The 27779-nt window shown below is 42.9% G+C and overlaps 2 protein-coding genes across 2 annotated transcripts; one reads left to right on the top strand and one right to left on the bottom strand.

Moving 5' to 3' along the window:
* On the bottom strand, positions 1-8669 carry LOC149473073 (small ribosomal subunit protein mS34-like; the record flags this gene model as incomplete). Its single annotated transcript, XM_089683640.1, has 3 exons — positions 1-293; positions 4995-5037; positions 8571-8669. Coding segments are annotated over 3 exons (435 nt in total), but the record flags the coding sequence as incomplete, so codon positions are not given.
* LOC149473072 (structure-specific endonuclease subunit EME2-like) lies at positions 8669-27779 on the top strand. The gene is made up of 8 exons (XM_089683634.1): positions 8669-8675; positions 9002-9138; positions 15806-15897; positions 19452-19556; positions 21637-21739; positions 23508-23623; positions 25232-25421; positions 27549-27779. The coding sequence occupies exons 1-8, from the start codon at positions 8669-8671 to the stop codon at positions 27777-27779; spliced, it is 981 nt and encodes a 326-aa protein (XP_089539760.1).

The raw sequence follows: 27779 nt of genomic DNA, 5'->3' as shown, positions 1-27779 counted from the left end.
TCACACTGGTGTCCCTGTTTTGGCTCTCCTCACTTTAAGCTCCTTTTGGAGCTCATGATCAGATTCCCGTAATCTCCCAATGTCCAGCATGGGCTCTGTTAAAGGCTTTCCTTCTTTCTGCAACTGAGCCAGAGCAATAGCCCTCAGTAGTGGTGGGTATGGCACATAGCGGACAGGTTCTGGCTCCGGCAGAGGGATAAATTGCTTGAAGTTCTCTTCTTCATGCCGTGGTATAAGACGCCAGTCATGGTACATGACTTTGCTGATCTCCTGCTCTTCAGGCACGGTTTTACCTGGGTGAATGAAGAAGATGACCATCAATATAAGATCATCAAGTCACTCTACCTAAGATAGGCTCTGCTTATGATCCTGGATGAGAAATACGCTATATGGCCAAAGCTACAAGGACCCCACTCCAAATAATTGAGTGAATGTGTTTTAGTGAAGGGTACTGTTCATTCTACAATTCTCTAGCATACAAAGACATTTAGATTTGGATGTCAAGCCTACTACACACGGGCCAAATGTCGAGCGGTATTTTGGCATCTTCCAATTTTTATTGGATATTTGGCCCGATGTGGTAGCCGGTCTGTCAGAAGCCAGACGTTCGGTCGGCTTCTGTCAAAGAGGCATGATTGAAGAAGGTCTGCTGATCAGCTCCTGATCAGTGCTCTCAGCCAATGGCTGACAGTGTTGACCGAAGTGTTCTGTCCGGGATGGGGGGCATCCCTGTCAGAACCCAATAGCACAGCAGGGGAGCTCGCTGTACCAATATCGGATCATTAGTATACTATGACATACAAAGCCATCCACAACACTGCCCCAATTTACATATCTGATCTTATCTCTATCACCCAAACCGTACTCTTTGCTCCTCGCAAGACCTCCTACTCTCTAGCTCCCTTATCTCCTCCTCCCATGCTCATCTCCAAGACTTCTCCAAGGCATCACCCATTCTCTGGAACTCCCTACCCAAATCTATCAGACTATCACCTACTCTACTTACCTTTAGGCGATCATTAAAATCTCTCTCTTCAGGGAAGCCTATCCCGCCCTCTGCTAATACTGGAATCCTCTATGCTTCCAACCACTCCATCCCCCACAGTTTTACCTATTGTACCACTCACCCCTCCCTCCTAGATTGTAAGCTCCAAGGATCAGGGCCCTCAATTCCCTCTTGTATTGAACTGTATTGTTACTGTATTGTCTCCCACTATAATGTAAAGCGCTGAGCAAACCATTGGCGCTATAAAAATCCTATATAACAGTAATAATTAGTACAGTGGCTCCTCCTGAGCTGTCCGTTTTTTTTCTCATTCAGTGTGTACCAGGCTTTAGTGCAAATAAAAAAAGTATCATGGACAATACTCGATTGTTCCTAAAGACATTCAGACAATTACAATCTGGTGGCAATTGTTCAATACGAATACCCTTAATTAACCTGAGATGTCCAACAAACTCATATGGGTTTGATGGTCAATAAATGTCCGCAAATCGTTAACCATATAGTGTACTTCACTCTCTTTCTTAACTACCTGCCGACCGCAGATAGCCGAATGACGGCTTCACTGCGGCCGGCCAGTTCTGAGTGGACGTCATATGACGTCCCCCCAGAACGCGCTCTCCTGCGCGCCCCAGGGGGCGCGCACCCGGCGATCTCCGTGATCGCTGTGTCCTACAGACACAGCTGATCACGTGATGTGGTAAAAGGCCAATCACAGCGCCTTTTACCACCTGATCAGCGGTGTCCAATGACACGCTGATCAGAGGGAAATGCAAGTGCCGGTTCTCGGCTGCACTTTCCTCACGCTGTCAGATCGTGAGGAAAGTACTGCCGAGAACCTGCAGTTGTCAGAGCGGGGATCGGCACCGATCATCAGGGCACTGATGATCAGTGCCCTGATGATCGGTGCCCAGCAGTGCCACCCGCAAGTTCCGCCCACCTGTGCCCAGCAGTGCGCCCACTAGCTCCGCCCACCTGTGCCCAGCAGATCACCCACCTGTGCCCAGCAGTGCATCCACCTGTGCCACTCTGCAGTGCCACCTACCTGTGCCCAGAAGTGCCACCTACATGTGCCCAACAGTGCCACCCACCTGTGCCCACCCACCTGTGCCCACCAGTGCCACCCACCTGTGCCCACCCACCAGTGCTGCCCACCAGTGCCACCCACCAGTGCAGCCCAGCAGTGCTGCCAGTCAGTGCCACCAGTCAGTGCCCAGGGGTTGTGCCAGTCAGTGCTGCCAGTCAGTGCCCAGCAGTGATGCCAGTCAGTGCCGTCTATCAGTACCCATCATCAGTGTCACCTATCAGTGCCACCTATCAGTGCTGCATATTAGTGCCGCCTATCCGTGACACCTCATTAGTGCTGTCTATCAGTGCCGCCTATCCGTGCCACCTCATTAGTACTGCCTATCAGTGCCCTTTAGTGCTGCCTATCAGTGCCCATCAGGGCCGCCTATCAGTGCCCATCAGTGCTGCCTCATTAACGCACATCAGTGAAGGAGAAAAAAATGCCTGTTTGAAAAATGTTATAATAGAAACAAAGAAACTTTTTTTTTTTTCAAATTTTTTGCACTTTTTTATTTATAGCGCAAAAAGTAAAGCGCCCAGTGGCGATTAAATACCACCAAAAGAAAGCTCTATTTGTGAGAAAAAAATTATCAAAATTTCATATGGGTACAATGTTGCATGACCGTGCAATTGTCAATCAAAGTGCGGCAGCGCTGAAAGCTGAAAATTGGCCTGGTAAATAAGGGGGTATAAGTGCCTGGTAGGCAAGTGGTTAAACAGCTTAGTTCATCAATTACTTTTCTACACTGTTTACCAAACAATTCACTGCAAACTCTACAAAGAATTAAAAGGAAACAATAGGGGTTATCTACTTAAACTGGAGGGTGCAAAAGCTGGTGCAGCTCTGCATAGAAACCAATCAGCTTCCAGGTTTTGTCAAAGCTTAATTGAACAAGCTGAAGTTAGAAGCTCATTGGCTACCATGCACAGCTGCACCAGATCCTGAACGCTCCAGTTTTAGTAAATCTATTCCTATGTATATGTGTAAGAATGTATACTAGAATTTGGAAAATTAATATAATGAGTTAGTTTGGCCAATTATTTTTTTTTTTCACATTTCATAACCCCTCATTTGCTGTGGCTTCAGTTTGTGTTGCTTGCCTATGAGTAAAAGGTCGGATGTTGCAATCAAATTTTATGGCATACTCCCTTTCAGATGCTATCATTTGAAGGCTGCACTGGGTTCTAAGCAGTCCTGCCAGAAAGACTTGCTTTTTTTTTTTTCTTCAATAAAGTCATCTGCAGACAACAGGATCTATGAAAACAGAATTATATAACAAAATGCATCCACAAGATTCCTCTACGTTGATATGTTCCCTCAAGACTAGCTGGACGGGATCATCAGAGAGCATGTACGCACGGTTTTAAGCAAACTCCCACACCCCTTCCTTTATAGAAAACAGTATTTTAGATGTCATCCAGACATTTTTACCACCAACCTTAATTATTAAACTAATTGTAAAGGATTGCTTTTTATTTTTTTTTAACCACTTCCTGTCCAGCTGTTGTATATAAACGGCCAGACGGTGGCAGTACAGGGTCGGGTAAACATTTATAAACAGCCTCCCCGCCCCCTGCTTGTGCGCACTCCCTGGGAGCACTGTGATCTAGTGCCCGCTGTGTCCTCCGGACACAGTGGAACACCGATCGTCGTATGGGACCTCTGTGCAAGGTACCGATCATGTAATCACTGATTGGCCAATCAGTGATCACATGCAGAGTATTAAGCAAGATGTTACTTCTGACATCATTGCTTACTACGTGTGAAATCTGTGAATGATCACAGAGGTCACATGGTACAAAGCTATTCACAACAGCCTTGTACCATGTGACAAGCTGTGACCAATCACAGCTCACACAGTAGTTCTCAATGGCTACAAGAATGCAGCCAGAGAGAAGGAGCAATGATTGCTTTTATAGCCTTTATGGGTGTAAAAGCAATCAGTGTAAAAAAAAAAAAAAAAAAAAATCTTCATCACCCCCCACAAGTAGTAGTGTCACCATGGTGACACTGTACTGCTAGGGCGACAGTATGTTAAAATAATAATAATAATAATAATAATAAAAAAATAAAATAAAAATGTACAAACAAATGTTTAAAAATTATAATTTTGGTTATAAACTAATTTGGGTTATTTATTTATTTTTTTTACTAAAAAGATAAACGGAATAAATTTTGGCCAAGATTTACGATGAAATATTATTTGCAAACTTTTGTAAGAAAAACACTTTTTTTCAAAATTTTGGGACTTTTTCATTTACATAGCAAAAAAAAATCTCAGTGGTGAATAAATACCACCAAAATAAAGCTTTATCTGTTTAAAAAAAATGCTAAAAAATTCATATGGGTACAGTGATGCATGACCGCGCAATTGTCATTCAAAGTGTGATAGCACTGAAAGCTGAAAATTGGCCTGGACAGGAAGGGGGTAAAAGTGTCCGGACTTGAAGTGGTTAAATAACAAACATGTTATACTTAACTGCTGTGTGCAATGGTTTTGCACAGAGCAGCCCCAATTCTCCTCTCCGTGAGTTCCCCTGCTGGCACTCCTGGCTCTTTGCCCCCACCGAGTGCCCTCATAGCAAGCATGCTTGCTTCCGAGCTGGCTCTGTGTGTCCATAGACGCACAGAGCGCGGCTCCTCCCTGGCTCTGATTGACTGCAGTGGGAACCAATGAGGAGGGAGAGAGCCAAGAGAACGGCTGCTCCTGTGCACACTGCTGGATTGAGATTGGGCTCAGGTGAGTACAAGGGGAAGCTACATGCAGAAGGTTTTTTTTACCTTAATACACATTAACTTTCCCTTAATAATTTCGTTGAACTAAAATATTAACATGGATTTCTATTAAACTTTTTACAGTATGTTTTTGGTCTGTTGCTTTTTTTTTAAATTTGTAATGACATTTAATGTACCAGGACCTACCGCGATATGTTAAATAACCCCAGGCTTGCCCATGGTCCATGTTCTGGAAGACACAAACACAAGTTAAAATATGTAAATTAAGATTAAAGAATGAGCACACTGTTAACAAAACCTAGCTAGTTTCATATATTATTTAGGAAAATCAAGCAAGTTGGCAAACATAACCTTTCAAATTTATCCATCCTCCTTCGGTCACCTTAGGTCTTCAGAGTTCTTCAGTGGTATTCTAGAATCCTGCAGCTATCTTCACTGGAGTACATCAAAGAAAACACCCCTTAAACCTCTTTATGTGTGCGTGCTCTTAGCTGACAGTCTTTCAATAACAACTCTAAATTATAATCTGTCCCTATCATAAGTATACACTGGAGGTTTAACTAAAGTTCTGCAAGATGTAGCTGGTACATCTATCATGAAATCAACAGCTCTCAGTTTGTGCTATCTAAACATACACTATATTGCCAAAAGTATTGGGACACCTGCCTTTACACACACATGAACTTTAATAGCATCTCAGTCTTAGTCCGTAGGGTTCAATATTGAGTTGGCCCCGCCCTTTGCAGCTATAACAGCTTCAACTCTTCTGGGAAGGCCGTCCACAAGGTTTAGGAGGGTGTCTATGGGAAGGTTTGATCATTCTTCCAGAAGCACATTTGTCAGGTCAGGCACGAATGTTGGATGAGAAGGCCTGGCTCACAGTCTCCGCTCTAGTTCATCCCAAAGGTGTTCTATGGGGTTGAGGTCAGGACTCTGTGCAGGCCAGTCAAGTTCCTCCACCCCAAACTCAATCATCCATGTCTTTATGGACCTTCTTTTGTGCACTGGTGCACAATCATGTTGGAACAAGAAGGGAACATACCCAAACTGTTCCCACAAAGTTGGGAGCATGAAATTGTCCAAAATATCTTGGTATGCTGATGCCTTAAGAGTTCCCTTCACTGGAACTAAGGAGCCAAGCCCAACCCCTGAAAAACAACCCCACACCGTAATCCCCCCTCCACAAAACTTTACACTTGGCACAATGCAGTCAGGCAAGTACCGTTTTACTGGCAACCGCCAAACCCAGACACGTCCACTGGATTACCAGACAGAGAAACATCTCCACTGCTCTAGAGTCCAGTGGTGGCATGCTTTACACTACTGCATTCAATGCTTTGGATTGTACTTGGTGATGTAATGCCCGGATGCAGCTGCTTGGCCATGGAAACCCATTCCATGAAGCTCTCTACACACTGTTGTTGTGCTAATCTAAAGGCCACACAAAGTATGGAGGCCTTTAGCTACTTACTCTGCAGACAGTTGGCGACATCTGTACACTGTGCGATTCAGCATTCGCTGACCCCACTCTGTCATTTTACGTGGCCTACCACTTTGTGGCTGAGTTGCTGTTCTTCCCAGTTTGTTATAATACCACTAACAGTTGACCATGGAATATTTCGTAGTAAGGAAATGTCACGGATGGACTTACTGCACAGGTGGCAACCTATCACAGGACCACACTTCAATACACTGAGCTCCTGAGAGTGACCCATTCTTTCACAAATGTTTGTAGAAGGAGTCTGCATGCCTAGGTGATGATTTTATACACCTGTGGCCATGAAAATGATTGGAACCCCTGAATCCAATGATTTAGAGGGGTGTCCCAATACTTTTGGCAATATAGTGTATATACTGGAGCAGGGTGGATAAAAATCAATGATTTTTTAAAAAAAAATCTGATTTGTTTTTATTTAAATCTGATTTTTTTTATTTAAAATCGGATTTTTTTGAATAAAATGCTTTTTGAGAAAAATATATTACCATCCAAAGGTTATTCCATCATGAAATAAAGATTAGTTTTTTAATTATGTAGAATAAGGCTGTATATGTTTAATTTTTTTTGGTAAATAAATTCCATTACTACATTCACAATGTCATGCTCTTCCAGAGGTTTTTGTAAGATTATTGGGCAGTTTCTCTGCCTACAAGATATTATCACAGATGCTTGGTTTACTTTTGCAGTTCTCAAAACTGAATTTTACTCAGCGGAGATCACATGCCTCTTCTTCACAGCAAAAATGTTATAACATGAACAGAGTTAAGAAAAAGACCTTAATCCTAACTTCTACAAACCTATGAATACAGAATCAACCCCTTCACTGCTAAGTTTCAAGAAGTTCAGTGAATAGAATAGAAACAATATTTTTCTGATTGTTTGGAGTGGAATAGATCTGCACAAGAAGAAAGTGAAACTAAGTGTGAGGAGGAAGGGGCTGACAGTCTAAGTTTCTTAAAATATATATATTTTGTTTAGCCAAATTAGTTACCAAACATGGATGTTTGTTTAAGGAAATCACATATGCTGGAATGTTATTGTTTCAGTTGAATAAATCTATTTAAATTGTTATTATTAAGGTAATGATTATTTTTCTCCTTCCTAAGTACAACAGAAAAGTTGTCCAAATATGAATGATTAACCTATTAAACTGGGGATAAAAAAACTAATATGAAAAGTTGTTATTCTAAAAATCTTCATCTACTTGCATATTAAAGATATACCAGCAAGAATCAGTCTTTATGTAGAAAACTAGGATTTAAATCAAGCCTTACTGACTAGTGATTTAAATTGTGATTTAACTCAGTTTGATTTAAATCAAATCCACCCTGTACTGGAGTATTTGTTACATCTGAACCTATGTCACCATACAATAAATAATTTACTATAAGAATAGTGATATGTAGAACTGTAGGGAAAATTATGGCAATAGATCTAGGAAGGTTCTATGTATTATTAAAAGAGCAACCTCAATGACCCTTTACCATCCCTGTGTTCTATTTTTGTTCCCCTCCTATCTTGTTAGCAGGGTTACCTTCAAAATACATACTTACACATCCAGCTGATATAGTGTTGTCCTGGGTCAAACCACCGATCCACTGCAGCATTCCAGGTCTTGCTCCACCATCTCATTTACTTACAACATCAGGGGGGAACTATCTATTTTGGGTTCTTGTAGCTGGCCTCATGATGGCATGCATGTTTCACTTCATCAGGGGGCTGGCTGCAAGAACCAGAGCCTCAGCAAGCCCCCTGATGACGTGGCATTGTAAAGTACCCCAAGGCCTCCCTCCCTTGATGCACCAGGAGGGAAAAAAAAAATGAAATGAGGTTCCCATGGCATCACCACAGCCCCATATTACACATGACCCCACCTTGGCTTCTAGCCCACAAAAATGAACACAACATGCAGAAGACGTAAGAGGCAGGCAAGCAAGTGTGCTGTCTTCTCTACCATGTCCATGTGTGCAGTATCCTTAAGGGCTGATTCACACTAGAATGCTGCGCGGGTTTCGTGCACCGCATTCTGAATGCGCTGCCCTTGCGACCTGCAGTGGGTGTCAGTGCAATATTACTGACACAGTAAACACAGTGCATTGGCCCACACCACATTGCATGGTACAAAAGTATGAAGTGTGAATCAGTCCTTAGAGTCTGATGAGCTTAAATACCATGGTGTGTATTCTGGCTAAGATTGTCAGCGCCACTTTCTACCCTCTCAATTTTGCAGGACGGCGGTCATGATCTTCTGAACTCTCCCTCACCTCAGCTCTGTAATCCACTTTGACCTTAGTAATATTCCAGTAGCAAGGCTCATCGAATTGCTCCAGCCAGGACTTCTTGGTCACCTCTATGTTCTTACATGCAGGGTTTACAAACAAATGGGGCACATTGAGAACTGGCTATATATATATATATATATATATATATATATATATATATATAGTCTTTTGGCGCAAGCTACCATTTCAGATTAGTGTTTGGCAGCTTTTTTGGAGGACCAGAAGAGGGTATCTGCAAGGTTAGGCCTTGTGTTCTTACATGTAGAGTTTACAAGCAAATTTGACTCATTGAGAGTTGGCACTATATAAATTGTCTTTTGGTGCTTGCTAACATTACAGATCAACTTTTTGCATCATTGCAAATCACACATATATGTCTACATTGCGTTGTTGATTGATCTCTTATTGCGCAGGTCTTCTCCAAGATGCAGGGTCAGAAGGTATGCTGGAAGCTCTGAGTTCAGCTGGGTATACTTACTCCTTAGAGCCACACTCTGTGCCATGGAGCATTACCTGGAGAAGAGAGATGCCTGCTGACTGGACATGTGTAGTAAGTTGTGATTGGAACAGACAACACGTTTTTGTATTAGAGCCGCTTATATTTAAAGTGGAAGGATCAGTCAACTCCAAACTGATATTTTAGTTCTTTGTAGGTGCTGCTGAGATAAAATGCCTGTTAGTTCTTTATATCTCCTGGGGATTCTCTTATTGAGATCTTTGTTGAGCATCACAGGTTTTCACAACTGATGTGGCCATTATGAGATGTCCCATTCTCTCTATTGGGTTTTCATATTTATTCTAGACTGCGGAAAACATAGCCAGAGCAAAGGTGGCCAGGAACAGTCATGGATTATAGCAGGAAGATCTCCCTGTAAGAGCAATCAAGATCTAAGAAAGAAACCTGGGGCAGTCTCAGTCTGCCAGACGTCACCTGCAATAAAATATCCATCTGAGAGGGTTAGTCCTATTTGAGGAAATCTGTACTATTATTATTATGCAGGATTTATATAGCGCCAGCAGTTTGCACAAAGGATGACAGTACAGTTACAATACAAATTAATACAGGAGGGATCAGAGGGCCCTGCTCAGTAGAGCTTACAATCTAAGAGGGAGGGTCAATTGATACAAAAAGTAATAACTGCGGGGGATGGGCTGATAGAGAAAAATACATGTACCGTTGCTAGGAGGGGGCAGGATAAGCCTCTCTTAAGAGATGAGGTTTTTAGGGATTGTCTAAAAGTGGACAGGGTAGGAGATAGTCGGACACATTGGGGAAGGGAGTTTCAGAGGATGGGAGTACCTTTGGAAAAGTACTGAAGGCAAGAATAAGAGGAGGTAACAAAGGAGCTGGAGAGCAGGACGTCTTGGGAGGAAGGAAAAGAACTGGAAGACTGGAATTTTGAGACTAGGTTAGTGATGTAGCTGGGGGCTGAGTTGTGGATGGCTTTAGAAGTTGTTGTAAGTACCTTGAATTTAATTAGTTGAGTAAGCGGAAGCCAGTGGAGGTATTGTCAGAGAGGGGTGGAGGACACTGAATGGAAGCCAGTAGAGGGATTGTCAGAGAGGGGTGGAGGACACTGAATGGAAGCCAGTGGAGTGATTGGCAGAGAGGGGTGGAGGACACTGAATGGAAGCCAGTGGAGGGATTGGCAGAGAGGGGTGGAGGACACTGAATGGGGGCCAGTGGAGGGATTGGCAGAGAGCGGTGGAGGACACTGAATGGAAGTCAGTGGAGGGATTGGCAGAGAGGGGTGGAGGACACTGAATGGAAGCCAGTGGAGGGATTGGCAGAGAGGGGTGGAGAACACTGAATGGAAGCCAGTGGAGGGATTGGCAGAGAGGGATGGAGAACACTGAATGGATGCCAGTGGAGGGATTGGCAGAGAGGGGTGGAGGACACTGAATGGAAGCCAGTGGAGGGATTGGCAGAGAGGGGTGGAGGACACTGAATGGAAGCCAGTGGAGGGATTGGCAGAGAGGGGTGGAGGACACTGAATGGAGGCCAGTAGAGGGATTGGCAGAGAGGGGTGGAGGACACTGAATGGAGGCCAGTGGAGGGATTGGCAGAGAGGGGTGGCAGACACTGAACAATTGGTAAGAGCAAATAGGAGCTGTCAGTACTAAAGTCTCTTTTGGAAATTCTAGTTGCTGGACTATTATGCTAACCCAAAGGCTTTCAGTACTTTGAGTCAATAACTCAGATTAGATGAGCCGTTCTGATTTTTCTCTGGGTTCATTAGCTAAATTCTTGCCCTAGGTTGGAAGTAGAGATGAGCGAATCGAACCAGGCGAAGTGGAATTCGTTTCGAATTTCAGGAAAAATTCGATTCGTGCCGAATCCGAATATTAGCCAACTTCGGATGCACGAATCGAATTTTTCCCGATCAGCCGGCAAAAAGTGTCCCTGCAGAGAGCTCCACTATTTCTGACAGTTCTCTGACAGTTCCTTCACATTTACAGCGGTTGAAACATTGTATCTATTTGTTTCCATTTAGGATACAGATGTTTTTATTCGGAAACAAATACAATGTTTCAACCGCTGTAAATGTGAAGGAACTGTCAGAGAACTGTCAGAAATAGCGGAGCTCTCTGCAGATACACTTTTTGCTGTACTGGAATACTTCTTCTTTTCATTCTTCTTTTCATTCTTCTCATTCTTCTTTTCATTCTTCTTTTCATTCTTCTTCTCATTCTTCTTTTCATTCTTCTTCTTTTCATTCTTCTTTTCATTCTTCTCATTCTTCTTTTCATTCTTCTTTTCATTCTTCTTCTTCTTCTTCTTTTCATTCTTCTTCTTTTCATTCTTCTTCTTCTTCTTTTCATTCTTCTCATTCTTCTTTTCATTCTTCTTTTCATTCTTCTTCTTCTTCTTCTTTTCATTCTTCTTCTTCTTCTTTTCATTCTTCTTCTTCTTTTCATTCTTCTTCTTCTTCTTTTCATTCTTCTTCTTCTTCTTTTCATTCTTCTTTTCATTCTTCTTCTTCTTCTTTTCATTCTTCTTCTTCTTCTTTTCATTCTTCTTTTCATTCTTCTTCTTCTTCTTTTCATTCTTCTTCTTCTTCTTTTCATTCTTCTTTTCATTCTTCTTCTTCTTTTCATTCTTCTCATTCTTCTTTTCATTCTTCTTTTCATTCTTCTTCTTCTTCTTTTCATTCTTCTTCTTTTCATTCTTCTTCTTCTTCGTTGTGCCCCGTGACTGCCCAAATGAGTGAAGTGTGCGGTGATTCTAAGATCGACGGCACTCATCTGCATGTCATACTGACTGACAGTATTATTTCTCTTCCCCAGCAGACTCCAAGGGCATTTAAATTAAAGGTACAGTGTTCTGCACTAATATAAAGGCTCTCTGAAGCCTAGAAACCCTTTTAATAAGTTAAATTCGCAGCGAATAAATTCGCATTGAATCAAATTTCTCCCGCAAATTCGGCGAATCAGCCGAATTGAATTTTTGAATAATTCGCTCATCTCTAGTTGGAAGCTCTGAATTTATTGATGCCAAAAATAGCCAAACAACAAACATTTTCAGGGGAAGGTCAGTAATGAAGGCATCCAGGCTGTGTCAGTACTGGTTTCCTTTATGTTATTATGTTAAAAAGAGAATAATACATTCTAATAATTCATATTTTATGAGAAAAGGTTTCCATTGTATTCTTTTTATGGCACCACCTTTGTGCACAAACAGCAAGCCACTGCACACAATGTAATTCTCACACACTGTTTTCTGTAATTCCTTTTACCTATATGCAGAATACATTTTTTAAACCTGAATGCCAAATGCTAAGCATGTATATAATGTCATCATGTAATCTGGTAAGTATTCAGTAAACTATAATCAATGTATCATAAAACTAGCATACAGTGTTAAAGTGGAATTTCACACAAAAGAGGGAGTTCTTTTTTTTTGCCGCCAACTCACCCCCCAACATGTTTGGTCATACGTTGTTACGTTGCGGTCATACTGGGGGGGGGGGGGTCGAGCGGGTATCTAGTTTTGACAGGTATCTGCTCCCACTTCCACTTGGATCGCTTAGGCAATCCGAGTGAAACTTCGCCCAGGCGATCCAAGAGAAACTTCACCCCCACCCCCCTCTTAACCCGCAACATTTTGGGACACATCACAAGTCCCAGAAAGCTGCAAGACCATTCACAAAGTGCAGCTCAACTTGTGCATGCGCAGTAGGTAGCTGGCTGTGAAGCTGTTAGGGCTCACTGCGCACTTCAATTAATAAACATGCTTGCACCGGGCTGCCAAAGACCAGTGAGTAACCAGCCCAGGTGAGGGCGGCACTTGATCCATGGATATCTAAATATCCTTATAATGAAAGTCAGTAGCTACAGTATTTGTAGCTGCTGACTTTTAATTTTTTGGGGGGACTTTGAAAATCCTCTGACTTGATATCAGCCTGCACAGGGGGCACTAAGACTGAGAGAGGTATTCTGAGCTTATCATGGCTAACACTGGGAGCAGCCTCCAAGGGTGGGAATCAGAGGGATGAGATCATCAGTATTGGGCAGGGTGGATAAAAATCAATGCTTTTTTTAAAAAATCTGATTTTTTTATTTAAATCGGATTTTTTTTTAATAAAATGCTTTTTGAGGAAAATATATTACCATCCAAAGGTTATTCCATCATGAAATAAAGATTAGTTTTTTAATTATGTAGAATAAGGCTGTATATGTTTAATTTTTTGGGTATTTATTTATTTATTTATTTATTTATCGAGTTTATATAGCGCCAAAGGGTTTGCTCAGCGCTGTACAATAGAGGGGGGACAATACATGAAACAGTACAGTAACATCAAACAGCACACAAGGGGTAAGAGGGCCCTACTCTTTCGAGCTTACAATCTAGGAGGGAGGGGGTAGAGGTACAGGAGGAAATGGCTGTGGGGGATGGAGTGGAAGGAGGAGGGAAGGGCAGCGGCTGTTAGGTGAGGGTGGGGTAGGCTTCCCTGAAGAGGTGGGTTTTCAGGGAGCGCCTGAAGGTGAGGAGGGAAGGTGACAGTCTGATGGGTTGGGGTAGTGAGTTCCAGAGGATGGGGGAGGACCTGGAGAAGTCTTGCAGTCGTGCGTGGGAGGAGGAGACCAGGGAGCAAGATAGAAGGAGGTCCTGTGAAGAGCGAAGGGTACGGGTAGGGTGGTATCTGGGAATCAGGTCGGTGAGGTAGTTAGGGGCAGTGTTGTGAATGGCTTTATAGGTCAGAGTGAGCAGTTTGAATTTAATGCGTTGGGCAATGGGGAGCCAGTGGAGGGAGAGGCAGAGGGGGGTGGCAGAGGTGGAGCGGCTGGTGAGGTGGATGAGTCTGGCAGCTGAGTTCAGGATGGTCTGAAGCGGGGTGAGTTTGCACTGGGGTAGGCCGGTGAGGAGGGAGTTGCAGTAGTCAAGGCGTGAGATAATCAGGGAGTGAACGAGTAGTTTAGTGGTGTCTGGGGTAAGGAAGGAGCGTATCTTGGAGATGTTCCGGAGGTGGAGCCTGCATGAGTTTGTGAGAGATTTGATATGAGGTTGAAAGGAAAGGTTTGAGTCCAGAATGACGCCAAGGACCTTGGCTTGCGGGGCGGGATTGATGGTGGTGTTGTTGGTAGTGATGGAAAGGATGGGGGGGGGGGCACGGGAAGGGGGAAAGACGAGAAGCTCGGTTTTGGAGAGGTTGAGTTTGAGGAAATGGAGCGACATCCAGTCAGAGATGTCGTTTAGGAGGTGAGTGATGCGGGCGGAGAATGTGGGGGTGAGGTGAGGGGTGGATAGGTAGATTTGAGTATCATCAGCATAGAGGTGGTAGTTGAAGCCGTGGGAGTGTATGAGTTTGCCAAGGGAGGAGGTGTAGATGGAGAAGAGAAGGGGTCCAAGGACAGAGCCCTGGGGGACCCCAACAGAGAGGGGGAGGGAAGAGGAGGTGGCGCCGTTGTAGCAAACGCTGAAGGAGCGTTGGGATAGGTAGGAGGAGAACCAGGAGAGAGCGGTGTCTCTGATGCCAAGGGAAGGGGTAAATAAATTCCATGAATCCATTCACAATGTCTTGCTCTTCCAGAGGTTTTTGTAAGATTATTGGGCAGTTTCTCTGCCTACAAGATATTATCACAGATGCTTGGTTTACTTTTGCAGTTCTCAAAACTGAATTTGACGCAGCGGAGATCACATGCCTCTTCTTCACAGCAAAAATGTTTTAACATGAACAGAGTTAAGAAAAAGACCTTCATCCTAACTTCTACAAACCTATGAATACAGAATCAACCCCTTCACTGCTAAGTTTCAATAAGTTCAGTGAATAGAATAGAAACAATATTTTTCTGATTGTTTGGAGTGGAATAGATCTGCACAAGAAAAAAGTGAAACTAAGTGTGAGGAGGAAGGGGCTGACAGTCTAAGTTTCTTAAAATATATATATTTTGTTTAGCCAAATTAGTAAATAAACATGGATGTTTGTTTAAGCAAATAACATATGCTGGAATGTTATTGTTTCAGTTGAATAAATCTATTTAAATTGTTATTATTAAGGTAATGATTATTTTTCTCCTTCCTAAGTACAACAGAAAAGTTGTCCAAATATGAATGATTAACCTATTAAACTGGGGATAAAAAAACTAATATGAAAAGTTGTTATTCTAAAAATCTTCATCTACTTGCATATTAAAGTTATACCAGCAAGAATTAGTCTTTATGTAGAAAACTCTGATTTAAATCAAGCCTTACTGACTAGTGATTTAAATCGTAATTTAAATCAGTTTGATTTAAATCAAATCCACCCTGGTATTGGGGGATTAAGTAAGAAAATTGTTACTCTACCGGGACCAAAGAAGAGAATTTTTACCAAAACAACAGCAAAATTATACAACAAGAACACAAACAGTAACACTAGCACTGTAATAATAATATGTTATGAGGCAAAAAGAAGTATGTGTGTGTGTGTGTGTGTGGGGGGGGGGGATAAGGAGTGCACATAAGACCTACTACAAATATTTACTCAGAATGGTGATATAATGCCAGCTATTGAGAGCTGCTATCTTGGGGTGTCCTCTCTTCCTCTTAGATTTGGTTCACACCTGCAGATGCAACCAAATGCAGGTGCATTTCCATGTGTGGCATGAATGGCAGCCTGTTCATTTCCATGGACTGCTCTACACACGAGAAACACAGAAATTAAGTTCCGAACTCTTTTCATTCAGCTAACACAAAAATATTTCTGGATTTTCCAATCGCTGTTTTTATATTCCAGGATGGTCTGGATCTATGTAAAGGGAAAGAAGAGCAAATGCTGATTCTGGTGGAGCCTAGAGAATTTCTCAAGAGTGTCTTCTATTACATTCAGGTAAAATTTGGAAAGGTGAAGAACATGCAGATTTATATATATTCTGTATCTGCCACCCCTCTCTGCCAATCCCTCCACTGGCTTCCCATTGCCCAACGGATAAAATTCAAAACATTAACAATAACATATAAAGCCATTTATAACTCTGCCCCAAATTACATCACCAATCTTGTCTCCAAATATCATCCAAACCGTACTCTCCGCTCCTTGCACGACCTTCTACTCTCTAGCTCCCTTGTCTCCTCCTCCCATGCTCATCTCCAGGACTTCTCCAGAGCTTCCCCCATGCTCTGGAACTCTCTACCCCAATTTATCAGAATATCGCCTACTCTGCTCACTTTTAGGTGATCTCTGAAAACCTATCTCTTCAGGAAAGCCTATCCTGCCCTCAGCTAATAATGGAATCTTCTACTCCTCCTACCAGTCCATCCCCCACAGTTACTAACTTTTGAACCACTAGCCCCTCCCTCTTAGATTGTAAGCTCCAAGGAGCAAGGCCCTCCTATCCCTCTTGTATTGTTGCTGTATTGTCTCCCGTTATATTGTAAAACGCTGAGCAAACTGTTGGCGCTATATAAATCCTGTATAATAATATACTAATAATAATATAGGGACCCATGGGGCATATAGCTCAATATCCATGTGCCATATGTACAATAATTGCATTTGCTGAGGTCAATTATAATAGATGTAAAAAAAGGTTTACAGTATGTGTCCTAGATTTTTTATTTTTTTGTGCTTAAAGTGTTACTAAACCCACAACAGTAAAATCAGTCTGTATATGCAGTAAATCATGCTTGTTATACTCACTGTGGAACCTAAGGGGTTAATCCTCTGCACTGTGTAAAAATTATGTTTGATCCAGACTTCTCTGATCCTCCCCTTCTACTGCTGTCCCCAATCCATCTGCTGATAGAACAGAGCCTTGGAGACAAGCTGCACATGCACAGTTTGGTGTGTATTGCTAGAGACCTTTTTTTATTTTCTTGGGAGAGTGCATATATCCAGCACAGGGTCAATAAGCACTGTCCAGACAGAGGTTTAGGGGTCATGCAGCCTCATAAGTCAGTCGGGAGAATGAAAACTCCTCCTACCATCTTTATCCAGTACTCTGCTGGACATTGATAGAAGTCTCAAGACTGCTCTACCCGCTGATAAAATAAAAGGTACTTAGCAGTTTATATTTACTAAAATAATTATATTTCCATGTTCTATGTACTGTGGGAGGCCAGATATAGTTAATGCAGGGTCCAGGGTTTAGTAACACTTTAAAGTGGAGTTCTACTCACTTGTCAAAAAATAACTCATTAGCTACAAAAACTGCTGACTTTTAAAAAACAGCCATTTACCTGTCCCTCGGTCCTGTGGTGTGTCTCCCGCAGCCCGTTTCACCGGCCGTCCTGGATTCCAGGAGGCCAGCAGGCCGTCATGTATTCCAGGAGGCCGGCATCTTCAGTGTGGGCACCCAGCTGTGATAGCTTGCGGCTTCACAGCCGGGTACCCACTGCACATGCGCGAGTAGTGCTGCACTTCCTGAATGGTCCTGTAGTCTTCTGGGACCTGTCACGTGTCCCAAAAGACTACAGAGAGGGAGGGAGGACAACTTCTGTTTCCAATCGCCTAGGCAATCAGACCGGAAATGGGAGCAGGTACCTGTCAAATTTGGGCACCCAAAGGTGCCAGTCCTTAATGGGGAGCGGGGGAGCAGTCCTTAAAGCGGAACTTCACCTTTTGGGAGGAGCTCCGCCTTAAGGCTCAGTTTACATCTGTGCGTTTAACTGCGTTTTTATCAAGTTCCTGTGAGTTATGTGTGGATCAGTTTATTAATTTCAGTGGGCTTCCCTACATGTAGGAATCATGGTAAAGAAGCCCCTGACCCCTGTTAAAAATTATGCCGCATCAAAACGTACCCTGCATTTCAGTATGTGTGAAAACAGACGCATGGGAGTGCCATTAGGAGTTGATAAATACTACTACTACTAATAATAATAATTAATTAATTCAGAAATATTGGCACTGCCACGTGTCTGCCAAAGGACAGCCCTTTTGTTACCATTTAGTAACTTATATAAAGAGAAGTACAGACTCCTGTAGTGTTGGCTCTGAAGAAGAGGTTGTGTCCTCGAAACGCGTTAGCCAGTTGGTCATCCAGGGTTCCATCGTATGGACTCAGATGTTGTTTGGATCATACACCTTGTTCAGTTTGACATACCTGTGTTATTATGTCCATTGTGAGTATGATACCTATTTTTGTTTCTTTAATACATTATTTTAAACGATAATGCACTAGGTCGGTGCGCCCTTTTTCTGTTTCTCCATTTGTATCCAGTGTATTCGGACCACCCCGGTCTGTTGAGGGCAGCAAGCAGTGCATATTCCAGAAAATTCCAGAACATTCTTATTAGGTCTACTGAGTCCTTTCCTAGCGCAGGAGTAAAGTGTTTGTTGTACAGGATGTTTTGCGTCAGGAAAGTGCACAATTTTGTTCACAACCAACAGTAGTGTGAATCTTACCTTAGAGAGACTTGAAGTAGTAAAATGTTGCTAAATGTCTATGTATATTTCAGTTGTTTTCATTTTGGGAGATTATACGTGGAAGTAGTTTAATTACAAAGGAATATGTAAGAAAAGGCATGTACTGTAGATGGATATAGAAAAGATATGAAGTATACAGATAGAACAAAGGGGAAAACAAGGGAGTGATGCGAACTGAACCCACATTTTCTTCCACTCAGGCTTTAGATCACCTGAGCAGCCATTTTTTTTAATAACAACAAAAAGGTACTTTTTTTACTCAAAAGAATGTCATGGTAAAATGTTCCCATATTGATTCATGTGCTTTCTAATTTGTAATGATAGATCCGCTTTCATTGGTATTAAAAGCATGGCATGATCGGGGTGGAGGTTGTGTTTAATCCTTTCACTGGCACTGACGTAAGGGCAGAACTGCTTGCAGTAGGCCATGTCAGTAATCCTTTTTGCAGTTGCATTCCCTTAAGCCAAGGGTCTCCAAACTTCCTAAACAAAGAGCCATTACTGTGCTTCAGACTTTTGGGGAGCCGGATTGTGGCCCTTGGGAGTAGAAAGGTCCTAACATGAGTGGGAAAACGCAATGCCCCATTTTTGGTGTCAGTGGGAGGAATTGTGCTCCATCATTGGTGTCAATTGTTGATGTCATTAAAGGGAGTTGTGTCCCTTCATTGGGATCAGTGATGGGGGGAGGTATGGTTGGTATCAGTGGAAGAAATAGTGCCCTAAGGGCTGGAAAAAACAAGCAAAGGCCTGCATCTGGCCCCCGGGACACAGTTTGGAGACCACTGCCTTAGTCTATAAGCTAATAGCCACTACGCTGATCATGAACTTATGGCAGAGTGGTACCTGAGACTCTCCTAATTCATGAAGGGCCACAATCAGCAGCTGCCGATCATAACCAGTGAAAACATTGCCAAAGTGGTCTGGGTATGTGAGGTGAAAAAATGGACATCGGGCCCAGCAGTGAAAAAGTTAATAACAGCCTTGTAAGATCTAAAGTAGCTGATCCCTCTCCATTCCTGGCTCCTGAAAACGCCATGACTCCGACCTCTGTGTTTGGAATAGATAGGAAGTGTTCTGGAAAGAAGATCACCTTGGCTGTTTTGGGGCTACATGATTATAGAAGGTAAGTTGGATTACAGACTGCAACTTTCATTAAAGAGGACCTTTCACTTTTGAAATAATACCATTAGTCTGATTCAAGTTAAACATTTTTATTTACATTTTTTTGTCCAAAAAACTTTCTGTTCAAAGCTACAGTGTTCAATAGTCAGTCTGATTTTAAGATGCAAGTCTGGTTTACAGATTGAAATTTAAAGCAGAACTCCATGTAAAATTTTACTTTCCCATGCAGTGGGGCTGTGCGCTGCATGGGAAAACTGCTCGTTTTGTCCAGGGGTTTAGTGGAAAAGCTATATATATCCCGTCCTCCGATCCTCCGGAAAACCACGCTCCCCCAAGTCCAGCGGTGGACTGTTCCTGCCATCCTCAGGCTCTGAGACGGTCTGTTGGCATGATGACGTCAGGAACAGTCCATTGACAAGACCGCTAGTATGCGGGGGGGGGGGGGGGAAGCGGCAAGGACCAGTGTTGCGCTCTGAGGATCATCTGATTCGGTAAGTATATTTTCACTCTTATGACCCCTAGACAAAAACGAGCAGATGGCCCGTGCAGTATGGGCACAGCACCACTGAATGGTTCAAAAAACATTTTGCCCCGATTTCTGCTTAAAGGTTAAGTGTTGAAGGTGAGGTTGCACACACATTAATAAAATCAAAAATGTGCATTTATTAAAAGAGAAGTATGGGCTATACAAAGAGAAAATCTTCTACTCACCTAGGTTGATGCAGCATCAATCTGATGCTGCATCTGTCCCCCACCGGCTATCCACTGAGAATTAAGTGATCAGACACTGCTGATCGCTCAGTTCTCCCCTCCACTCTGAGAAGGGAGCAGTGATTGTCAGTGACTGGCTCTCTGCTCTGCCCCTCCAGCACTCACTGGAGTGATAGGCGGGGGTGGGAGTGGCTGGCTCAGGATATCAGTGGATTGCTGAGAAGCTGAGTCAGTTGCCGGTCCAGGATTCTGGGTGGATTCCAACCATGTGGTTAGGATCTTTCGGAGCCTGGACTGGCTCTGTGAGGTCAGAAAATGGATCACAGGAGTGCAGAACAAGCTGCACACCTATGATCCATAGGAGACGATTGGCAATGCTTCTCTTTTAAATATATGCATTCAGTCCTGCAGAGCATTGCAAGTGTAATCAGTGCATAGTGGGTGTAGTTCACAGGCACCTGCATTATTTACCCCAAGTCCTCAGTTTTTTGCTAAAAACCGTGCACTAACAACACCAGACTTCTGGTTCCAAAAGCTAACGTAACAAAGAGGTGGGTTCTCTTTTTATAGTAAGTAAAGTGCAGCACTATAAATAAGTAAATAAATTATAATAATGTCCGTATAAATGAATATTCTTATGGTGACAATCCGTGTGTAGAGTACCCACTATGGCGGTACTTCAGTGCTTGTGCTTTTAAAAGTGGTGTAAGAATACGCACTCACCAGATGCGTAAATAAATTACGCATATAGATCAATGATCGGAGGTCCCCTTTAATGAAGTGGAGTCATTGATTTCCTAGAGCTCACCCCTGAATCAAGATCTACCTTATTACACAGAGGAGGGAGTTCCTGCTACACAGGTTGCTACACCCACTCATCCCTTAAAGGGGACCTCTGGTTTACTGGATCCATATACCACCCAGAAGTGCCTGACATACCACCCATACAGAGGGAGGATATCTCTATACATGGCTTAATCCGCTTCCTTAAAGGGGACCTCTGATGATTGATTTAAATGCGTAATTTCTTTACACATCTGGTGAGTGCGTATTCTTACCCCACTTTTAAAAACACAAGCACTGAAGTACCGCCATAGTGGGCACTCTACACACGGATTGTCACCATAAGAATATTCATTTTATACGGACATTATTATCATTTATTTAATTATTTATAGCGCTGCACTTTACTTACTGTTTTGACTGAAGTTTTATTTGGTTACCTTTAGTGCATAGCTGCTGACGTTGAAAGCACTCACTTTTTTATTTATTTATTTGGGGTTCTCTTTTTATGCTTGAAGACGGAAAACACTGAGATGGTATAAGTGAACTGACTGAGCTTTAATAGTAAATGTTTTTTTGACCACCAGATGTCAAAGACTGTCGCGTAAGATGGAGAGACACTCTCTAGAGCCAAGCCTTTGCTATGATGAACAGCCAGAAAGCCAAGTGACCAGGCGACATATAGATGAGGTTGGTAGCTAATCTACATTTAAATACCAGTCCTCGGTTAAAGACTTCTCCATACATCATCTTCTTTAGTATCATCTTCTAGGATTAGTTTTGGAAACTAAATTTTGAATACAATTTTTTGTTTTAAGCAAGAGCCTAAAATGAATTTTGTTTTGCTACATAGTTCTTTTACTTTGCTGCATTGTGTCCTAAAGGGGGGGGGGGGGACTATGTGGCCCAGTGAGCTTATGCAATACATTTTTGTCTTAAAGTGGAACTAAAGGCACACGTACTTACCTTAGTTCTAGTTCCAACAATCTGACACCCATAAAGTCCCTGCTCGGCGCTGTTCTCTTCTCCCTGGGTTCTTTTGGACCCTGGTTTTTGTTTGTTTTGATTGGCTGATGTGGGATGACATCACTCCCATACATGTGCAGGAGTGCAGTCATCCGGGCACGCTGGGAGTTTGCCAGTTTGTGCAGTTCAGTGTACATTCTACAGAGGACTGCAAATAGGCAGGAAAGTGTAACATTGCATTTTTTTTCTGCAATAAAAAGACTGCCTGTTCACAAATGTTTCTATTTTACATTTAGTTCCACTTTAAGTTTACATGTTCCAGACACCTCAGGTCCCATGCACACTAGACATTTAGCAACGAAGCATGAGATCCCAGCATCTTGATGCGGGCGGAAGGCAAAGGTTGCACCATCCAGCCTCACTGTCGGCAACTTGTAAAACTCTATGAGAGGCTGAAAGCTGCTGCGGCTGGACAGGCCTGGATGTTGCACTGAGTGTTCCTAATGTTTGTGGCAGTATCAGGGGTGGACTGACAACTCATGGGGCCCCCGGGCAATAGGGGATTATGGGGCCCCTGTGTCCTTGTCCAAACTCAAAAAAGCCTATGAAAAAGGTACCAGGGGCATCTCATGGGGCCCCCTACTGACCCCGGGCCCTCGGGCAGTGCCCGAGTTTCCAAATGGTCAGTCCGCCCCTGGGCAGTATGTGGCCAAGGATGAATGCTGGGAGTGCACACTGCATGTATTCTGGGTATTCGTTCCTGGGAACATACTGCCCTAAATGTTAGTACCACTCTGCGCACCATCCAGTCCCATCCATCCGCAGCAGCTTTCAGCCTCTCATAGATTTTTTCAGACTGTCAGCAGTGGGGCTGGATGGTGAACTTTTCATTTGCACCAAAATGCCAGGATTTCAGGCACGGGGGGCTAAACACCCAGTGAGCAATGAGGCTTTTATGTTGAAGCCATAATATATTTTTCAAACTAGCTTCTGGGGAGAATTTACTAAAGATTTGTCACTTTATTTAACCTTCCTGTGTAATTTACAGTAGAAACTGAGTTATTGTCAAAACTTTTTGCAAACTGACTGCCAAGTGGCAAGATCAGCCCTCTTTCTGATCAGTTTCAGAGCTGTAATAAGAATCTCAGACCTTCTCTGCATCAGTGGCCCCGGCTTAGGTGTTTTTTTTTCTTTTGTTTTTTTTTTTACTTTTTGTAGTCATGAATGTAAAATTATTTTGTAAGAAAAGGAGCGACCTTTGCATCTCTTTACAAGATCCTTTTAGATTGGGGCAGCACCTAAATATGGGCGTAACATGGTGCAAAAAGATGGAGTTGCCCTTTAACTCTGATTTTTCTCTAGTTTATTATCACTGTTAGGCATGCTGTCAAATCTAAATTTTAATGTGAAAGCATTATTATGTATATTCTAATAAAGTTTTCTCTGTGATGTCACCTTCTTTGATAACTGTTATCCTCCTCTGTGGAGGTAGGCACTTATCTTTCTACAGCTGTACCATGAGACCGAAGTCTTATTCTTGGATACATGGAGAGAACTGGGGCAACATGTGTGTGCTGTGACCAAGAGTATAGCTCAGCGCCCGTTCCGGTGAGTTCACAAAAAGTGACTGGACAATGTAAATTCCTTGTGAGTGAAAGGTTATACAAGTGACATGAGCAGCCTTATAATCATTGCCCTGCTTTAATGGATTATTATTTAGATTTCTGTTTTTCGGCAAATCAGCATTTTCAGGTGGTATAAAGGAAAAAGAATTTACATTTAAAATGAATTGTCTATTTTGAATCCACTGAATGCCTACTAAATTATTTCCGTTTTAGGTGTACGCCAATAACCAAACTGCAACATCTTGAAATAACATACACTTAGAGCAGAGCTAAACCCTCTTGCCCTTTACAGCCAAGGAAGCTATTTTCTTAGCCTCTGTTTAATCATTTGACCTCTCGAAGGTTTTACCCCCTTCATGACCAGGGAATTTTTTTTATATTCACCACTGTGCTACTTTAACTGGCAATTGCTCAGTCATACAACACTGTACCCAAGTGAAATTTGAGTCTTCTTTTGGTGTTATTTTTTATTATATAAACAAAAAAAAACCCAAAAAAGTTTGGGGAAATAAAACACAATATTTTCTACTTTCTGTTATAAAAAATAAAGAAATGTAAAAAATCTAATTTCTTCATAAATTTAGGCCAAAATGCTGCTACATGTCTTTGGTAAAGGAAAAATCCCACTAAGTGTATAATAATTGGTTTGTTTGAAAGTTATAGCATCTAAAAACTATGGTGTATATATACTGGAATTTACGCAGCTTTAACGCTGTGCTGGTGATCAGTGACTTACAGTTGGACTGTGATAGTGTGGTGGGCAATCTAGTGCTAACAGACCGTCACTGGGAGGTAAATTAAATGACACTGACATCACTAATACAGTGATCAGATATAATACTTTACACTGTCCCTGTACTAATTACACTGGCTTGGAAAGGGTTCACATCAAGGGGCAGTCAAGGGGTTAACTGTGTGCCTAACAAGTGTTGTATGTGTAATATGTGCTGCTTTTACTAAGGCCCCTTTCAGACGGGGTGGACCAGTCAGCGGATCAACTGTCTTCTATGAGCGGTCGAATGGAAAACAACCGCCTGTGTGTTTCCATCCAACTGCCATCCCATCCGATCCGGTGGACAGAAGGGGAATGGATCCCCATCCATCTCTTTTCGACGGATCAAATCGGATTGGATGTCGTTGGGTGTAAACAGACACATGTCCATTTACACCCGCCGCTCCATAGAGGAGAATAGAGGTTTCAATGGGTCCACCTGAAAAACGGGCAGATGGACCCGATCAGAACGTCTATGTGAAAGGGGCCCAAGAGATCTGGCTGTTTTTTTTCCCTGCTTTTCAGGGAGAAGAAACAGACAGATCGCTGTTCTGTGTACAGAGTCCTGTGTGTTTGTAAACACAGGGCTGTGTGCTGTGAATGGATACAGCCAATCAGCAGGTGTCAGCCATAAATCATTGGATGAAACCTGCTGACAAAATTGCACAGTGTCCAGTCTCAGTGGGGGTCAGCAGTGGGCACACGCATGCATGCCCCAAATTTTTCTTTTCTTTGCAGCAAACATTGAGGTCAGATGACCTATAAGTGATGGTGCAGCAAGGTGGACCGTGGTAAACAACGTTCTCTCTCTGTCTGCAGGTTGCACTGGGAGGCTCAGAGCTACTCCTTCTGCACCTCAGCAGGCACCTGGCGAGGGTGGGGACCCAAAGGATCGCTCACTGGCTTACCATTGGCCTGGAAGAGACAGATTCAGCAGTTTAATAGAGTCAGTCCAGCAATGGCTGCAACTATAACAGAGGCCTATCCTTCTCCACAACTCCTTATGCAGGTCAGTGTCTTTGTGTAATGTGTTTTCTGCCCAGGATCCACATGCAATGGGGGAGATTTACTAAAGCTGGTGCAGCTGTGCATAGTAACCAATCAGCTTCAATCTTCAGCTTGTTCAGTTATCCTTTGACAATAAAACCTAGAAGCTGATTGGCTACCATGCACAACTGCACCAGATTCTGTGTGCACCAGTTTTAGCAAATCTCCCCCACTATTTTTCACACTAAAGGGAAAGCTTGAGCATCTGCAGATATTAGACAGAGGAGTGTATAGCCATAGGGATCATTGGTCACTCCTATCAAAACAATGGACCATCTTCTAAGGCAGGGTCTCCAAACTTTCCAAACAAAGGGCCAGTTTAACCTCTTGACACATGCAAATGTGCGGCCTCCCGGTGTCTGGGCCTAGACGCTGAGCGGCCGCACATTTGCGTTCTATTAAAAAAACATATGTGCTGAGAGCACACGCCTGCGCACTCCCAGCACACATGTCCAGTACTCATGGAAAGGTCCCAATCTCCTCTTTCGATCGCGACCTTTCCCGATCATGTGACAGTGTGTCACGGCGGTCACATGACGCTAAACCCTGCCCCGCCTCCCGACTTCTGAAACCCTTAAAGGGCCAGGAGGCGCCGGTGCCAAGGGGTAATGTCCTTTAGACTTTCTGGGGGCTGGATTAGGAGTAAAAAAAGTCCCTGATGTTAGTGGGGAAAAGTCATTGACGCCATCTTTGGTGTCATTGGGAGGAAATTTGCCTCATCATTGGTATCAGTGAGATAAATTCTGTCCCATCTTTGGTGTCATTGGGAGGAATTGTGCCTCATCGTTGGTGTCATTGAGATGAATTGTACCCCATCATTAATGTCATATGGCCCTATTGTTAGTGTCATTGGGAGAAATTGTGTCCCATCCTTGGTGTCATTGGCAGGAATAGTGCCCCATCATTGGTGTCAGTGAGGGTAATTATGCCCCATTGTTGGTATCATTGGATGAAATAGTTCCCCAAGGGCCAGATAAAAGCAAGTAAAGGGCCGCATCTGGTCCCCTGGCCACAGTTTGGAGACCACTGTTCTAAGGCATGCCGTAGAAAAGCACATATCTGAAATTGACTGGAAGTAAGACATTTACTTAGTTACATCAAGCTGATGTACAGTATATATAAAAATAGACCTTGTTTTTTAATTGCTTGTATAAGATGGTTTTGAAATTTTACAATCTTTCCCAAAGCCCCTCTCATCTACTATTCCCCACTGACAGGTAAGCTCAGTGGCCAATAGGGAGGCACAGGAGCCAGGAGAGGGGGAGGGGGTGTCAACCCTCACCATTACTCTTTTAAGGCAATATTTGCATATTCGAGCACCCCAGAATATGGGGATCTCTGGTGGATCTGGAAAATATTAAAAGGAAAGTGCTTCAAGTATTTCTTAGACTTTACCATACTAGTCTGGAAGGTATTAAAAGGTAAGTGCTTCAAGTATTTCTTAGACTTTACCATATTAGTCTGGAAGGTATTAAAAGGTAAGTGCTTCAAGTATTTCTTAGACTTTACCATATTAGTCTGGAAGGTATTAAAAGGTAAGTGCTTCAAGTATTTCTTAGACTTTACCTTACTAGTTTAATAGAAACATACATTGATGCTGTTCTGTAATCATTATTACATCATATTAATGTATTTTTTTCAGTGTCAGCAGTGTAAGCACCATGTTTGGCTTGGTATCAGCCTGCATTCCCCTGTACAGCAGAGCTCAGAAAGGAGGAAGCACAATCAGCCAGGTGTTGCTGCAGTGCAAAAGGAGCATGCTGATAAAAGAGCAGTGATGAAGGGATGAGCGCAGTGTGCTGCTTCTCCTTTCATTGCCCTGACACAGGGTGGGGTGGAAAATAGATCTGTAAGTAAAAATGAATCCACAGCAGAGACAAATCAAGTCCCCTCCCCTTCCAGGCAGGGATGTGCTGTGAGGCAGAGCTGTGTAAATGGTAAGACCGGATGGACAGAAACACAAATCCTTTAGCAGGTAAATAAGCTCACATGTACGCATTTCATCTGTTCCGTATTAATTCTAGTAGTCGGTGTATAAAGCTGATGTTATTCAAAGAAAGTAAATTCTGTATCTTTTCTCTCTATCCAGGCATATGTGGCATGTAATACTGATAAAGAGAGACTATCTCTCCTCAGTAACCTGAGGGTACCACGTGCTGGAGGTGCCACAGACGATATGGAGTATCCAGATGAAGATGTCACACAGTCTAATGACCAAGACCAGACAAGAGAGAGGCGCATTGGTCCTGATTTGTCACGACGCATCTGGCTGTTCATGACCTCAACCAATCCAGAACTGGTATTGGACTTAAATTCCTAG

This window comes from Staurois parvus, unplaced genomic scaffold (genome assembly GCF_062004578.1).
Source record: "Staurois parvus isolate SC_StPar_1 unplaced genomic scaffold, SC_StPar_1.0 ptg000018l, whole genome shotgun sequence".
NCBI lineage: Eukaryota > Metazoa > Chordata > Amphibia > Anura > Ranidae > Staurois > Staurois parvus.
This window is presented reverse-complemented; position numbering and strand designations above follow the sequence as displayed.